The sequence below is a fragment of the Anolis sagrei genome, chromosome 9 (genome assembly GCF_037176765.1).
Source record: "Anolis sagrei isolate rAnoSag1 chromosome 9, rAnoSag1.mat, whole genome shotgun sequence".
In the NCBI taxonomy this organism is placed as follows: domain Eukaryota; kingdom Metazoa; phylum Chordata; class Lepidosauria; order Squamata; family Dactyloidae; genus Anolis; species Anolis sagrei.
The window spans coordinates 35896671-35913440 of record NC_090029.1 but is presented as its reverse complement, the minus strand read 5'-3'; the positions used below and the strand labels follow the sequence as shown (position 1 = coordinate 35913440).

Below are 16770 nucleotides of genomic sequence, written 5' to 3'. Positions count from 1 at the left end.
GCACAGGAAATAAAAGTCACAATTTCATAGAAACTTGGTACGTTCTCTCATGTCGCCGCATGAGAAGCTAAAGCTGACAGACGGGAGCTCACCCCACTCCCTGGATTCAGACACAACTATATTTAATGTCAAGGGGAAAACTTTACCTTTACTACTACTACTGCTACTGCTACTGCTACTACTACTACTACTACTAATAATAATAATCCACCCTCTGAGGATGCTTGCCATAGATGCAGGCGAAACGTCAGGAGAAATGCCTCTAGAACATGGCCATATAGCCCGAAAAAAACCCACAAGAACTGAGTGATTCCGGCCATGAAAGCCTTCGACAATACAATAATAATAATCTTTTATTTGTATTCCGCCCTATCTTCCCGAGGGGACTCAGGACAGACACAAAGACAAACATTCAATGCCTATAAACATTGAAACACAGATAAAAGTAAATTTTATTTATTTACTAGCGGTCCCCTGCCACGCGTTGCTGAGGCCCAGTCTGGTGATCTGGAAAATAAAGTAATGAGTAAGTGTTGGTTTCTAATATACGTCATGTCTTGATGCTTGTGGGTAAACAGTATTTCTTGCTGTTTCTTTGTCAGTGTTGACAAGTGGAGTGCCGCAGGGTTCCGTCCTGGGCCCGGTCCTGTTCAACATCTTTATTAATGACTTAGATGAAGGGCTAGAAGGCATGATCATCAAGTTTGCAGACAACACCAAATTGGGAGGGATAGCCAAGACTCCAGAGGACAGGAGCAGGATTCAAAACGATCTTGACAGATTAGAGAGATGAAGGGCCAAAACTAACAAAATGAAGTTCAACAGTGACAAATGCAAGATACTCCACTTTGGCAGAAAAAATGAAATGCAAAGATACAGAATGGGGGACAATGCCTGGCTCGAGAGCAGTACGTGTGAAAAAGATCTTGGAGTCCTCCTGGACAACAAGTTAAACATGAGCCAGGAATGTGATGTGGCGGCAAAAAAAGCCAATGGGATTTTGGCCTGCATCAAGAGGAGCATAGTGTCTAGATCTAAGGAAGTCATGCTCCCCATGCTCTATTCTGCTTTGGTTAGACCACATCTGGAATATTGTGTCCAATTCTGGGCACCACAATTGAAGAGAGATATTGACAAGCTGGGATGTGTCCAGAGGAGGGCGACTAAAATGATCAAGGGTCTGGAGAACAAGCCCTATGAGGAGCGGCTTGGGGAGCTGGGCATGTTTAGCCTGAAGAAGAGAAGGCTGAGAGGAGATAGGATAGCCATGTATAAATATGTGAGAGGAAGCCACAGGGAGGAGGAGGGAGCAAGCTTGTTTTCTGCTTCCTTGGAGACTAGGACGCAGAACAATGGCTTCAAACTACAAGAGAGGAGATTCCATCTGAACATTAGGAAGAACTTCCTGACTGTGAGAGCCGTTCAGCAGTGGAACTCTCTGCCCTGGAGTGTGGTGGAGGCTCCTTCTTTGGAGGCTTTTAAGCAGAGGCTGGATGGCCATCTGTCAGGGGTGCTTTGAATGCAATATTCCTGCTTCTTGGCAGAATGGGGTTGGACTGGATAGCCCATGAGGTCTCTTCCAACTCTTTGATTCTATGATTCTATGATGTGGAAATTGTCTGATTTTCCTACTTTGGAACATGCAAAACATAATTGCCCTTCTTTAGGGGTCCCTTTAAAATCTATGATACTATATCTGTGTGTGTGTGGATCATATATCTATATCTATAGCTGGATGGCTCTTTGTCAGGAGGGCTTTGATTACGTTTTCTTGCCCTGGTGAAAGAAGTAGGACTGGATAGCCTTAAGTATTTTCTGTTGGTCATTAAGGTTCTGTGTGGGAAGTTTGCCCCAATTGTGTCGTTCATGGGGTTCATAGTGCTTTTTCATTATAGGTTGAACTATAAATCCTGGTAACTCCCAAATGTCAAGGTCTATTTCCCCCAAACTCCATCTGTGTTCCTAGTTCGGCGTATGGAATATTTGCCAAGTTTGGTCCAAATCCATCATTGTTTGAGTCCAAAGTGCTCTTTGGATGTAGGTGGACTACCACTCCCAAACTCAAGGTCAATGCCAACCAAACCCTTCTGGTGTTTTCTGTTGGTCGTGGGAGTCCTTTGTGCTAAGTTTGGCCCAATTTCATCATTGGTGGAGTTCAGAATGCTCTTTGATTGTAGGTGAACTATAAATCCCAGCAACTACAACTCACAAATGACAAAATCAATTTTTGGAGTGATGGTCACTCCTTGGGTTAGTAGGTGTCTTGTGTCCAAATTTCATGTCAATTCGTCCAGTAGTTTTTGAGTTATGTTAATCCCACAAACGAACATTACATTTTTATTTATATAGACTAGCTATACCCGTCACGCTTTGCTGTAGCCAACCTTCTCTCTTTCTCTTCTTTCCCTCCTTCCTTCACTCCCTCTTTCCTTCCTTCCCATCTTTCCTTCTCTTCTTCCTTCCTTCTCTATCTCTTCCTTCCTTCCCCTTTTCTCTTCTGCTGTCTCTTTTCTTCCTTCTCTTTCCTTCTCTTTCTCTACATCTTCCCCCCTTCCTTCGCTCCCTTTCCTTCCTTCTCTCCTTTCTTCTTTCTCTAACTTTCCTTCCTTCACTTTTTCTTTCCCTCCCTCTTTCTCTCCTTTCTTCCTTTTCTATTTCTTTCCTTCTTTCCTTCCCCTCCTTCTTTCCTTCCTTCTCTTTGCTTCCATGCTTCCTTCTCCCTCTTTCTTTCTTTCTTTCTTTCTTTCTTTCTTTCTCTTTCTTTCTTTCTTTCTTTCTTTCTCTTTCTTTCTTTCCCTCCCTCTTCCTTTCTTCCTTCCTTCCTTTTTTTCTCCCCTTCCCTCCCTCTTTCTTCCCTTTTTCTGTATTGCCATGTAGCTTTTCGTCATTTAGCTTTTTGAGGCTTTTTAAGTCCCTTTTGCTGTGTTTTTCAGTGTTTTTATGAGTGAAGGACATGCATTGGGTTGTTAGGTGTCTTGTGTCCAAATTTGGTGTCAATTCCCCCCGTGGTTTTTGAGTTCTGTTAATCCCACAAACAAACATTATATTTTTATTTATATAGATGATGATGATGATGATTATTATTATTATTATTATTATTAGTGCTGAATTTGGTCCAGTGAATGAAAATCCATCCTGCATATCAGATATTTACATTACGCTTCATAACAGTTGTCAGATAACGTTATCTCACTACTGTCAAGGTTACATTTCTCTCTGCTTCTCACAGTATTTCTAATACACATCTTGTCTTTACTAATAATATAATATAGTATATTGTATATACATATAATATTTATAATATTATCATAGAATCATAGAATCGAAGAGTTGGAAGAGACCTCATGGGCCATCATCCAGTCCAACCCCATTCTGCCAAGATACAGGAATATTGCATTCAAATCACCTCTGACAGATGGCCATCCAGCCTCTGCTTAAAAGCTTCCAAAGGAGGAGCCTCCACCACACTCCGGGGCAGAGAATTCCACTGCTGAACGGCTCTCACAGTCAGGAAGTTCTTCCTCATGTTCAGATGGAATCTCCTCTCTTGTAGTTTGAAGCCATTGTTCCATTACGTCCTAGTCTCCATGGAAGCAGAAAGGAATCTTGCTCCCTCCTCCCTGTGGCTTCCTCTCACATATTTATACATGGCCCTCATCATGTCTCCTCTCAGCCTTCTCTTCTTCAGGCTAAACATGCCCAGCTCCCCAAGCCGCTCCTCATAGGGCTTGTTCTCCAGACCCTTGATCCTTTGAGTCGCCCTCCTCTGGACACATTCCAGCTTGTCAATATCTCTCTTGAATTGTGGTGCCCAGAATTGGACACAATATTCCAGATGTGGTCTAACCAAAGCAGAACAGAGCATGGGGAGCATGACTTCCTTAGATCTAGACACTAGGCTAATGTAATACAATATAATACTAGTAATAATAATTCAATATTATAATTACAATTATATATTTACATTACATATAATATTACTAATAATATTACAATATAACAGTATAGTGCAATATAGTAATATATACTGATATTGTACTATGCTAATAATATAATATATTGTATGAAAATATATATTGTAAGCCGCTCTGAGTCCCCTTCGGGGTGAGAAGGGCGGCATATAAACGCCGCAAATAAATAAATAAATAAATAGAATCCATCTTGAAACACATCTTAATCCATCTTGAATTACAAAGAAACACATTGAAAAACACACATGCATACCACAATAATCCTGACAACAGAAGCAACAAAAATAATTTTATGTTTGGGGGGTCACCACAACATGAGGAACTCTCTTAAGGGGTCGTGGCATTAGGAACATTGAGAACCACTGATATAAAGACCACCCTTCGATGAAGTCGAGACTCAGGTGGCTGAGGAGGTAGGATTGCAAAGTTTCCCGCATTACACCAAACCCTTTCTTCTCTACTGTTGTGTGTGTGTTGAGATGATCCTGGCAGAAGACAAGATCATTAGGCCTGGGTAACAACGCAAAAATTTGTTTCTAAAATCGATTTGTATTTGGGGGGTTTTTTTGTTTCGATATTTAAAATAATTACAAAATTTTCCCTTAAAAAAGTTCGATATTTACGAAATTTCGTAAATGGTAAAAAAATTAACGAATCGATTTCCGAAACAATAACGAATCGATTCGTTAATGGCGGACACGACCGCGAAATACGCTAAAAAACCTCCAAAACCTTCTGAAGCTTCCCTCTCCCTCTGTTGTTGACTGTTGGTGTGATATTATAATTTTTTTTCACTAATTAAACCATAAAACTGGCCCAGACATGCGGAAATAATAACGAAACGACCTCAGAACAATAACGAAACGAATACAATAACAAAATACGAAGCATTTACAAAACGTGTTTAAAAATTCGTTTTTTTTAATGATTGCTCCAGAATGGTTCGTTATCGTTTTGTAATTGGAAAAATTAACGAATTATTAACGAATTACGAATTAACGAAACGAAACCGCCCAGGCCTAAAGATCATGTGTGCAGCTTAAGCAAAAGACAAATTTGTCATTTTTTAGACTCTTTTATTTAGCAGATATGCTTCCAGTCATGGTTTTGCCACAAATGCATAAAAATGCCACACTCGGCAATCTCTTTTGCGATACAAAACTGTGTCCTGTGTTCTTCTCACTGGGGCACAGCCCACATAATCATAGGTCCACTAAGAAGCGAGTAACCTGGGAGTGGTATTCAGGCTTCAAGTAATCTGCCAGCTCCCCTTTGCTGACCCAAACATAGTCCGTTTTCTCCTTCTCCAAGGGCAGGTGGCCGTCCTGCAGGAAGGCTTTGAAGAAGAACACCTTGGCTCCGACGTTGCCCTCTATCCGCATCGCCTTGGGAAACTTGTATTTGTAAACGCCGCACGGGGCATTCCCGAGAAACTTGGCTCCGGTGGGGATTCCTTGGAAGTTTGAAATCAAAGAGAAGGAGAGGGGAAAGGAAACATCCAGATCAGAGCAGGCAATACAGTGATTGTGTTTAAGTGCAGGCCAAGGTCTTGAGGCACTGCACCCAGTGTGCCGATCACCACTGGGACCACCTTTACTGGTTTGTGCCAGAGTCTTAGCAATTCGATCTTTAAATCCTCATATCGTGTCAGCTTTTCCAGTTGTTTCTCTTCAATTATTATTATTATTATTATTATTATTATTGTTTTAACATTTTAAATATTTTAATGTATTGTTTTATTATGACACCGTATGGTGTTTGTGAGGCCGCCCCGAGTCTCCCCTCGGGGGTGAGAAGGGCAGAGTATAGATATAGGAAATAATAGTAATAATAATAATAATAATAATAATGATTAAAAAAGTCTGGATTATTATTTTTTAAAATTTTATTAAATTTTATAGAATAACAGCGAAAGTGGGGGAATAATATGAGGAGATAGAAAAGTAGGAAAATTGCGAAGATCATACACCCATAAAAAAAAATAACATGTTGAGACCCAAAAAAAAAGACAAGCAACAAAGGAAACAAAAAACACACCAAGTGTCCAAAAAAAAAGGTAAAAAAAAAAAGGTGAGGACTTCCTTCTGAATCCGGTTGCGTCAAAAACTTTCATTTTATCTGTTATATAAAAGAAAAAAAAATCTATTTCGTATCCTCCTGATAACCTCGGACCCCGTTATAGTTCTTTGTATCTTGTGTCTATATAATCATCAATTATTGACCAATTTGTCTCTTTAATCATGTTACCTGTATTCTTTTTTAATAAAAACGTTAATTTGTCCATGTCCAAAAAGTCTGGATTATTGATGTCCCCATTCCAGGTGACAGCCACATTGAGGAAAAACAACAGGAAAAACTCAGCCGCTATCAAGACCTCAAAATCGAACTGCAAGGCTCTGGCATCAACCAGTACAGGTGGTCCCTGTGGTCATGGGCGTACTGGGCGCCGTGCCACAAGATCTCAGCCAACATTTGGAAACAATAAACATCAACAAAATCACAATCTGTCAACTGCAAAAGGCCACCTGACTTGGATCCGGCCCTGTTTACTCCGGCCCTCTCCGAACGTATTCTCCCCTATGAAGCATCAAGATTATTAAGATCGTCTGGAGAGGCCCTGCTCTCGGTCCCACCAGCCTCGCAAGCGCGTCTGGTGGGGACGAGGGACAGGGCCTTCTCGGTGGTGGCCCCTCGACTCTGGAACTCTCTCCCACTGGAGATCAGAACCGCCCCTTCTATCCTGACATTTAGGAAACAGGTGAAGACGTGGTTATGGAGACAGGCATCCGACGAGTGAGCCAACACCCTGAGATATGGATGGAGGATGATGAGTAATGATTTTAGTGTGACGACTGACCGTTGTAGTTATTGATTGTAATTGCTGTTTTAATGTTTTACTGTAATATGTATTATGATGTTTTATTGATTGTATGTGATATTATGGTTGGAAACCGGTCTGAGTCCCTCAAGAGAGGTGAGAAGGTCGGCATACAAAACTTTTAAATAAATAAATAAATCTGTGCGCATCATTTGAAAATACATCACACAGTCCTAGATGCTTGGGAAGTGTTCGACTTGTGATTTTGTTATATGAAATCCAACATGTAGATCTCATTTGCTGTGACATACTGTGTTTTTGTGTCAATAATAATGATGATAAAGTGGACACACGTTTTGCTTGACTTACTATTACATAAAAATGCGGACATTATTTGTGATCATCGTAGATCCTCCCCCACCTCTGTTCATTGAAGCCTGTGCTGGACGGGGTTCCACTCCCCCTGAAGACACAGGTTCGCAGCCTGGGAGTGATCCTGGAGTCATCGCTGAGCCTGGAACTACAGGTTTCAGCGGTGGCCGGGAGAGCTTTTGCACAATTAAAACTTGTGCACCAGCTGCGCCCGTACCTTGGGAAGTCTGATCTGGCCACATTGGTCCACACTCTTGTCACATCCCGGATAGATTACTGCAACGCACTCTACGTGGGGTTGTCCTTGAAGACGGTTCGGAAACTTCAACTGGTCCAGTGAGCGGCAGCCAGGCTGCTCACTGGAGCGACATACAGAGAGCATACCACCCCCCTGCTGTGTCAGCTCCACTGGCTGCCGGTTCAGTTCCGAGCCCAATTCAAGGTAAAACCCTGTACGGTTCTGGTCCAGCATACCTGTCCAAACGTATCTCCCTCTACGTCCCACCACGGAATTTAAGATCATCTGAGGGGGCCTTGCTCTCGACCCCACCGCTATCACAAGTGAGGCTGGTGGGGACGAGGAGCAGGGCCTTCTCAGTGGTGGCCCCTCACCTGTGGAACTCACTCCCGGCGGATATCAGGACATCGACATCACTCCTGTCCTTCAGGAGGAAGATAAAGACGTGGTTGTGGGACCAGGCCTTCGGGCAATCTGCCAACTAAGTAAGGACAACCAGACAAATAGGACCGGCAGGACTGATAACTGTGGAATGAACTCTGAACTTTGAGATAGCGAATATTGACCGGCAATAAGGAGTAATTGGTTTGCATCGGTTTGTATGAAATATTTTATGGGTTTCATTGGTTTTATCGGGTATGGATATGATGTACTGTTGTTGTTTGCTATTTCGCGCTATTGTGTTTTTATCATTGTTGTATGTTACGGGCATCGAATTGTGCCTTGGATATGTAAGCCGCCCTGAGTTCCCTTCGGGGTGAGAAGGGCTGGGTAAAAGTAAACCAAATAAATAAATAAATAAAGTTCTGAAGATTACAATGTACATTTAGAACTTCCCTTGAATTGAAACCAGACTGCCTTAAAGCCAGGAGAAACCCAAAGGAAGAGTATTTCGTACCCACCAAACAAACCCCAGATGTGTATGTAACTGACCTGAGAGGGCAAGCAAGGCCCGTTCTGCTGTGGCTCGCAGTGTCTCCCCATCTTTCCACCCTGTTTGGGGCAAGAGCCAGATCTCCTGGTCTCCAAGCTTTTGCTTGACCAGCAGGAGCAGACTCTGGTCCAGCTTCCTGCTCAACGACGTCCGATCATTGTTTTTGTCAGCATCTGACCAAGACAGAATGCCAGAGTCACAGATGTCAAGCCAGTCAGGGAAGAGCAAATCCAGATGTGGTTCCACAACATCCTTACTGAAGAGCCAGATGGAGCCATCTCAAGAAGCAAACCCGGGCATGTGTTGCCTAGACAACAACTTAGCGAGGTGTCGCTTTACTGCCTGAACGAATACATCATCCTTTGCACCTTTCGGAGATTGGCAAAATGATGTATTCTCTCTTCTAAAAGGTCATTTGAATTGTTCAGTGTCTAATTTCAACATCACTACTTATTAAAATTGCCTTTCAGATTGCAGGCTTCTGACAGGGAGGGGGAAAAAACTCCCAGGCGCTGCGAAATTCTAAATTGCATGACCTTTTGGCAACATATGCCTCTAAAAATAAACTTTTTCTCTTTGAGAAGTCTCCAGGTCGATTTATGAATCATTCAGGCAAAATACCTGGATTTAGTCTGATGTAGGACTAGTTACGGCAACCCGAGAATTGAAATTAAGTTTTGAGATGCTCTGGGAAACGGCAGTCAGGCATTCAATTAGGAACCTAAGTGGCTATCCATCTGGTCTCCTCTAGTGAACTGAAAATACGTCCAGGGAAACAAGTGGTGAAATTATAACATAGTTGATTCTTTCTGCCCAGAAAAGGCTGTCCTGTTTGCATGGACAGATGGGATGTTAATATCAGTATTATCATAGTTATCAATATGTGACTTATTTGTAATAGTGAGCCAGATAAAAGGGAGACAATTGTTGTTCTGGGACCTGAAACAATTCAGCACCATTTGCAGTGTCTGGCTTGCATCCAATTGCTAGTTCTAACTGCAGTAGATCTATTAGATCTATTGCATCAGTAAGATTGACTCATCAGTATGTGTTGACTTGACATTCATTTTATATTACATGCAATATTACTAATAATATCACAGTATAGTGGTCTAGTACAATATAGTAAGAAATAATACTAATAGTGTGCTGTGCTAAAAATATATTGTATACACATATAATATTGATTATAATATTATAATGTAATACAATTTAATAGTAATAACGATACAATATAATTATATATTGCATATTACATGTGATATTACTAATAATATTACAGTATGGTGGTGTAGTACAATATGGGAATGTATGGTACTAATATTGTGCAATGATATTATTATTAACCTTTATTTATACCCCGCTAACATCTCCCGAAGGACTCGGTGCGGCTTACAGAGGCCGAGGCCAAATACAACAGCTCAACAACAGCATAACAAATACAACAATAAATAAACTCATAAAACAAAGCAATAAACATTAACTGATAACAATAGACATTAAACAATAACACCAATATAATATATTGTATGTATGTATGTGTATGTGTTCTGAGTCCCCTTCGGGGTGAGAAGGGCGGCATATAAATGTTATAAATAAATAAATTCATGAACTGATTAAATAGGACTATTATAGTGTGATTAGCCAATAGGAGTCACAGAAGCATAGAACTGGAAGGCACTGCAAAAGGCTTTCTATCCAATTCCCTGCTAAGTAGAAAAATATAAATACAGTATGCATTCAAGTATATTATTTGTTTATTTATTTATTTACGACATGTATATACTGCCCTTCTCACCCCAAAGGAGACTCAGAGTGGCTTACAAGCTATACATAAATACAATGTATTATATTGTAAACATAGCACAATATTAGTAACATACATTCCCATATTGTAGTACACCACTATACTGTACTATTATTAGTAATATCACATACAATATGCAATATATAATTATTATTTTGTTGTTCAGTCGTCTCAGACTCTTTGTGACCTCATGGACCAGCCCAGGCCAGAGCTCCCTGTCGGCCGTCACCACCCCCAGCTCCTTCAAGGTCAGTCCAGTCACTTCAAGGATGCCATCCATCCATCTTGCCCTTGGTCGGCCCCTCTTCCTTTTCCCTTCCTCTTTCCCCAGCATCATTCCCTTCTCTAGGCTTTCCTGTCTCCTCATGATGTGGCCAAAGGACTTCCTCTTGGCCTCAACTATCCTTCCCTCCAGTGAGCAGCTGGGCTTTCTTTCCTGGAGGATGGACTGGTTGGATCTTCTCGCAGCATATTGGATTATTATTAGTATTAAATTGTATTACATTATAATATTATAATCAATATTATATGTGTATACAATATATTACATTATTAGCACAGCACAATATTAGTATTATATATTGCTGTATTGTACTAGACAACTATACTGTAATATTATTAGTAATATTACATGTAATATAAAATATATTATTCTTATATTGTATTATTGTATTACTATTAGTATTACATTGTATTACATAATATTATTATCAATATTATATGTATATACAATATATTATATTTTAGCACAGCACAACATCAGTAATATATCAATATTATAATATATTATATTAATATATAAGCCTTAAAGTGCCAGTTTGAATTATGTGCATGCACACATGCTCAACAGCACTTTTTTTGTGAACGGATGTTGCTTTCTCCAATTCTCACATGCAAAACTCAGCTTCTGACTCAATAAAAGTAGCTTTCTTCCTAGTGTCTTATTCTACTTCCACCAAATCAGAAAATAATAATAATAATAATAATAATAATAATAATCATCATCATCATCATCACCCGCCTCTCTTTTTGACCTGAGATGCAACACAACACAGTTAAATATACATCTATGAAATGACATATTTTTTTAAATGTTAAAACACAATACAAGCAGTTCCGAGTTACAAACAGCCAACTTACATATGATTCCTAGTTTAGAAAGGGGGTGAGACAACAGGAAGTGAGAGAAATCTACCTCTTTGGAAGCGAAATCCACTCTTGGAAGAGTTATTATCATGGGGAAAAGGTGTCTTAACTGAAGCTTTCTCATGAATCCTTGTTTACACAAAAGCCAATTCTTTCAATATCCAATGATCACAGGGACAGAAAGTGAAGTGAAATCTTCTGAACAGGGGCAAAAACAGCAAAGGAAGTGCCACGGGGATGTTAACCCTTCCCTATCCTAGCCAAAGCCTGCCTATATTACACACACACACACACACACACACACAAACACACACACACATATACAAAAAGTAATGCTTCCATAACTCTTAACTTTTCTTTCTTTCATAGCTACTGGACTATCTATGCAATGATATGATCGAAGTAACCTTACTCTACTGATATAATCTTTTCTTTTTCTGATTGACTGATTACAACCATGTATCTGAAGCTAAAAGAAAGAGTCGTCATTGAATTTCTCGCAAAAGAAGGTTGTGCACCTAAGGAAATCTATCATCGCTTGAAGAATATTTATGAGTTGGCCCCTTCTGACTTTTACCTGGTTGGAACTCTGAAAGACAACCTACGTGGTTTCTGATTCAGTCATGGGTCACAAAGCAAAACTCTGAATTTTTCCAAAATGGTTTTGATGTGTGGGTTAAACGATGGCGTAAATGTGTACAAATCGACAGTGACTCTGTTGAACGGTAGTTTTGCGTAGAGCAGTGTTTCTCAACCTGGGGGTTGGGAGGGGGTTGTCAGAGGTGTCGCCGAAGATGATCACAAAACACAATTATTTTCTGTTGGTCATGGGGGTTCTGTGTGGGAAGTTTGGTCCAATTCTGTCATGGGTGGGGTTCGGAATGCTTTTTGATTGTAGGTGGACTATACATCCCAGCGACTACAACTCCCAAATGTCAAGGACTATTTCCCCAAACTCCACTAGTGTCCACATTTGGGCATATTGAGTATTCGTGTCAAGTTTGATCCAAATCCATCATTGTTTGAGTCCACACTGCTCTCTGGATGTAGGTGAACTACAACTCCAAAACTCAAGGCCAATGCCCACCAAACTCTTCCAATATTTTATGTTGGTCATGGGAGTTCTGTGTGCCAAATTTGGTTCAATTCCATTGTCGGTGAAGTTCAGAATGCTCTTTGATTGTAAGTGAACTATAAATCCCAGCAACTACAACTCCCAAATGACAAAATCAATCCTCCCCAACCCCACCAGTTTTCAAATGTGGGTATATCGAATATTTGTGCCATATTTGGTCCAGTGAATGAAAATACATCCTGCATATCGAATATTTACAATTCATAACAGTAACAAAAGTACAGTTATGAAGTAGCAACGAAAATGTTATGGTTGGGGGTCACCACAAAATGAGGAACTGTATTAAGGGGTCACGGTATTGGGAAGGTTGAGAAAAACTGGTGTAGAGGATAGTTCAGACTATGATCTGCAGCAACTTCTGCTGTTATATGTTCATTCATAACATTTTTATGACACAGGAGACAAAGTATTGTCGAAGGTTTTCGTGGCCGGAATCACTGGGTTGTTGTAAGTTTTTTTGGTCCCAACTTACATACAAATTCAACTTAAGAACAAACCTACAGAACCTCTCTTGTTTGTAACTTGGGGACTGCTTGTAAACAGAAAAAACATATCCCAGCAAAGGGAGTTGCAGAACCACAAAGTGGTACCTGTTGTGCGAGAGGCAGGTTTAAAGCTTCGGAGTTTCTGTTCCCAGGCGTCTTCCAGGTCTTGTGCCAGAACAATCTCCTTCCCAGGTTCGTCCTCCTCGTCCTCGTTTTGGTCTTTCCTTCTCCGCAGGCGCTCTTCCTCTGCCAAGCAACGTATCTCGTGGTCTGAATAGAGGCTTTTCTCTACTTCAATCTAGACAAAGAAACCAAGATGTCAGACCTCGAATTCTACCGGCAGGCTTCTGGAAAGAATCCTCTCTCGTTCTCTGAAAATCTGAAAGACTTTTAAGGAGACAAAAATCAAGAAATGACAGATTCCCCGGTACAAACATTACTTTGATTTTTGCTTTATAACTGTCTCAGCTGTTCCAGGGTCTTTTCCATTGCCCGTCTGCTGCATTCGCTGCCTCTGGTGTCACCGTGCTTAGCCCTTCTGGATGCATAACTGGCCAGGCTACTCCTGAGGGCCCTCTCCACCTGGGTTTAGAGTTCTTTTGACTATTGTCCACTCAAGATTTAAGTGGGTTTAATCATTGTGGCCTGGTTGGTGAATTCCACTCTAAACTAGACAGTGAGTGTTGATATCAAATACTTAACTTCATGATCTAAATCTCAGCACTACTGCTCTTTAAGATCTTGTGTTTTAAAATTGTGGCACACTAGCACTTTATACTTTATACACACTAAAACAGGGGATGTGGCTCTTAATGAGACATGCTGCATTATCACGGGGTGTCTGCGCCCTACACCACTGGAGAAACTACATTGTCTAGCTGGTATTGTACCATCTGACATCCGCCGGGAAGTAGCAGCCAATAGTGAAAGGACCAAGGCAGTGACATTTCCAGCTCATCCCCTGTTTGGGTATCAGCCAGCACGTCAATGACTTAAATCAAGAAATAGTTTTCTAAGATCTACAGAGACACTTGCTGGAACACCTCAGCAAGCGAGAGTCCAAAAGTGGCAGGCTCAAAACCAGAAGCTCAACCAATGGCTGATACCAAATGAGAGACTCCCCCCTGGGCACAGAAGACTGGGCGACTTGCAAGGCACTGAACAGAAAGTGGAGTCCACGACATGTGAGTGTGGAGAAGAGCACACCACTGACCACCTGCTGCAATGCAACCTGAGCCCTGCCACATGCACCATGGAGGACCTCCTTGCGGCAACACCAGAGGCACTCCAAGAGGCCAGATACTGGTCAAAGGACATTTAACCAACTACCAAACTCGCAAATTTTGTATTTTGTCTATTTGTTTGTTTTGTTCTGTTAGAAATGTAATACAATTGATACGACAAATAAATAAGCACTTTATACTGCCTTACTCCATGGTAATAATGTACAAGACCTCTTATACTAGCAGGCTTATGTTTGGTCTCTGGGGGAGTGTGATTGGGAAACTTGGTTTTTATCTGTTTTATTGCATTTATATATTTTAACTGTTTTATAATTTCATAGAATCAGAGTTGGAAGAGACCTCGTGGGCCATCCAGTCCAACCCCATTCTGCCAAGAAGCAGGAAAATTGAATTCAAAGTACCCCCGTCATCCAGGCTCTGTTTAAAAGCCTCCAAAGAAGGAGCCTCCACCACACTCCGGGGCAGAGAGTTCCACTGCTGAACAGCTTTCACAGTTAGGAAGATCTTCCTCGTGTTCAGGTGGAATCTCCTTTCCTGTATTTTGAAGCCACTGTTCTGCATCCTAGTCTCCAGGACAGCAGAAAACAACCTTGCTCCCTCCTCCCTATGACTTCCCCTCACATCTTGATACATGTCTCCTTTCAGCTTTCTCTTCTTCAGGCAAAACATGTTCAGCTCTTTAAGCCACTCCTCATAGGGCTTGTTCTCCAGACCCTTGATCATTTTAGTCACCTTCCTCTGGATACATTCCAGTTTGTCAACATATAACTTAAATTGTGATGCCCAGAACTGGGCACAGTGTGATTCCAGGTGTGGTCTGACCAAGACAGAATAGAATATTTATTTATTTATTTACAACATTTATATGCTGCCCTTCTCACCCCGAAGGGGACTCAGAGCAACTTACAAGATATATATATACATACATACATACAATATATTATATTATTTGCATAGTACAATATCATTCTTATATATGACTATATTGTACTATACCATTAGAATATTGTATTGTTGTTATTATTACTATTATATTGCATTATATTATATTTATTTATTTACGACATTTATATGCTGCCCTTCTCACCCTGAAGGGGAATCAGAGCAGCTTTCAAGATATATATACATACAATACATTATATTATTAGCATTGTACAATATCAGTATTATATATTACTATATCGTACTACACCATTATATTGTAATATTATTAGTAATATTATATGTAATATAAAATATATAATTATAATATCATATTATTATTATAAGTATTATATTTATTTAATTACTTAGTACATTTCTATACTGCCCCTCTCAGCCTTCTGGTGACTTGAATTTAATGCCACTACGGACACGATTACAAAATACAATATAAAAACATTAGCAACGATAAAATCAACCATTATAATACTTCAATCGATATTCCTTAAAACAATGTCCAGTTCTGCCATGTATTCTGTTACTGTATCAGTTACTCTGTATTTTCAAATGCCCGCTCAAAAAACCATTTCTTAAGGTGCTTTCTAGGGCTGGGCGGTTTTGCTCGTTAATTTCGTAATTCGTTATTGATTCGTATTTAAATTAGTTTACGATCCAATATTGAACCATTCAGGAGCAACTAAAAATCGAAACGAATTTTTCAATTCATTTCGTAATTGTTTCGTAATTGTTTCGTTATTATTTCCGTATGTCTGGGGCAAGTTTTATAGTTGTTTTTTGTTTAATTAGTGAAAAAAAATTATAATATCACACCAACAGTCAACAACAGAGGGAGAGGGAAGCTTCAGAAGTTCCCCCTGTCCCATTTGGAGGGTTTTTTAGCGTATTGCGCAATTGCATCCGCCATTAATGAATTGATTCGTAATTGTTTCGTAATTTCTGAAATTTCATATATTTTGAACTTTTTTAAAGAAAAATTTCAGAATTCTTTTTAAAAACGAAACGCGAAAACCCCCTAAAAACGAATCGAGTTTAGAAACAAATTTTTCCGTGGTTGCCCAGCCCTAGTGCTTTCGGAATGATAGGAGTGAATGATAGGAGCGAAGAAGGGCGTTCCATAGCCGAGGGGGCCACCACTGAGAAGGCCCTGTCTCTCGTTCCCTCCAACCGTGTTTGTGATTATATTTTATTACATTATAATATTATAAATATTATATGTATATACAATATATTATATTAAATTATATTATTACCATAGCACAGGAGACAAGTTTCCTTCCTTTAAAACAGAATCGGGGGGGGGGGGGAGCATGACTTCCCTAGGCTCCTATGTATGCAGGCCAAAATCCCACTGGTTTCCCAGGCCTTGGTGGTGTGGAAGCTGCTAAAGCGCTTCCAATCCGCGTTAATCCCTCCGTGCGGAGGCCTCCCCTCACCTGCTGGACCAGGGCGGCCATCTCCTCCTCCTGGGGCCCCATGGCCTGGCTCAGCAAGGGAGGCCTCTGCAAGCAAAGCGCCCCGAAGAGCCGCCACCTCGGCCCGGAAGCCCCGGAGAGGCCACGGCAGGAAGGACGGCCCCGGGCGGCGCCACAGAAGAGCAGCACTGCCGCCCTGCAGAAGGGCGCCGCCATCTTGCCTCAGACAAAACCTCGGGCGCCACAAACCGGAACAGGAAGGGCTT

General features: G+C 40.7%; 1 protein-coding gene across 1 annotated transcript; it reads right to left on the bottom strand.

The window, feature by feature from the left end:
• Positions 1-5026: 5026 nt before the first annotated feature.
• MRPL46 (mitochondrial ribosomal protein L46) lies at positions 5027-16752 on the bottom strand. Its single transcript, XM_060755169.2, has 4 exons — positions 16526-16752; positions 13012-13204; positions 8333-8506; positions 5027-5424 (listed from the first exon to the last, which is right to left on the bottom strand). Exons 1-4 carry the CDS (start codon positions 16718-16720, stop codon positions 5174-5176), a joined length of 813 nt encoding a protein of 270 aa, XP_060611152.2. The 5' UTR covers positions 16721-16752; the 3' UTR covers positions 5027-5173.
• Positions 16753-16770: the final 18 nt, after the last annotated feature.

Excerpts from the sequence above, each read along its gene's own strand:
- MRPL46 (XM_060755169.2), bottom strand. The coding sequence starts at position 16,720 with ATGGCGGCGCCCTTCTGCAGGGCGGCAGTGCTGCTCTTCTGTGGCGCC. Across the intron at positions 13,205-16,525 it reads TGGCCGCCCTGGTCCAGCAG|ATTGAAGTAGAGAAAAGCCT; the intron begins GTGAGGGGAGGC and ends TTCTTTGTCTAG. Across the intron at positions 8,507-13,011 it reads ACCTGCCTCTCGCACAACAG|ATGCTGACAAAAACAATGAT; the intron begins GTACCACTTTGT and ends TGTCTTGGTCAG.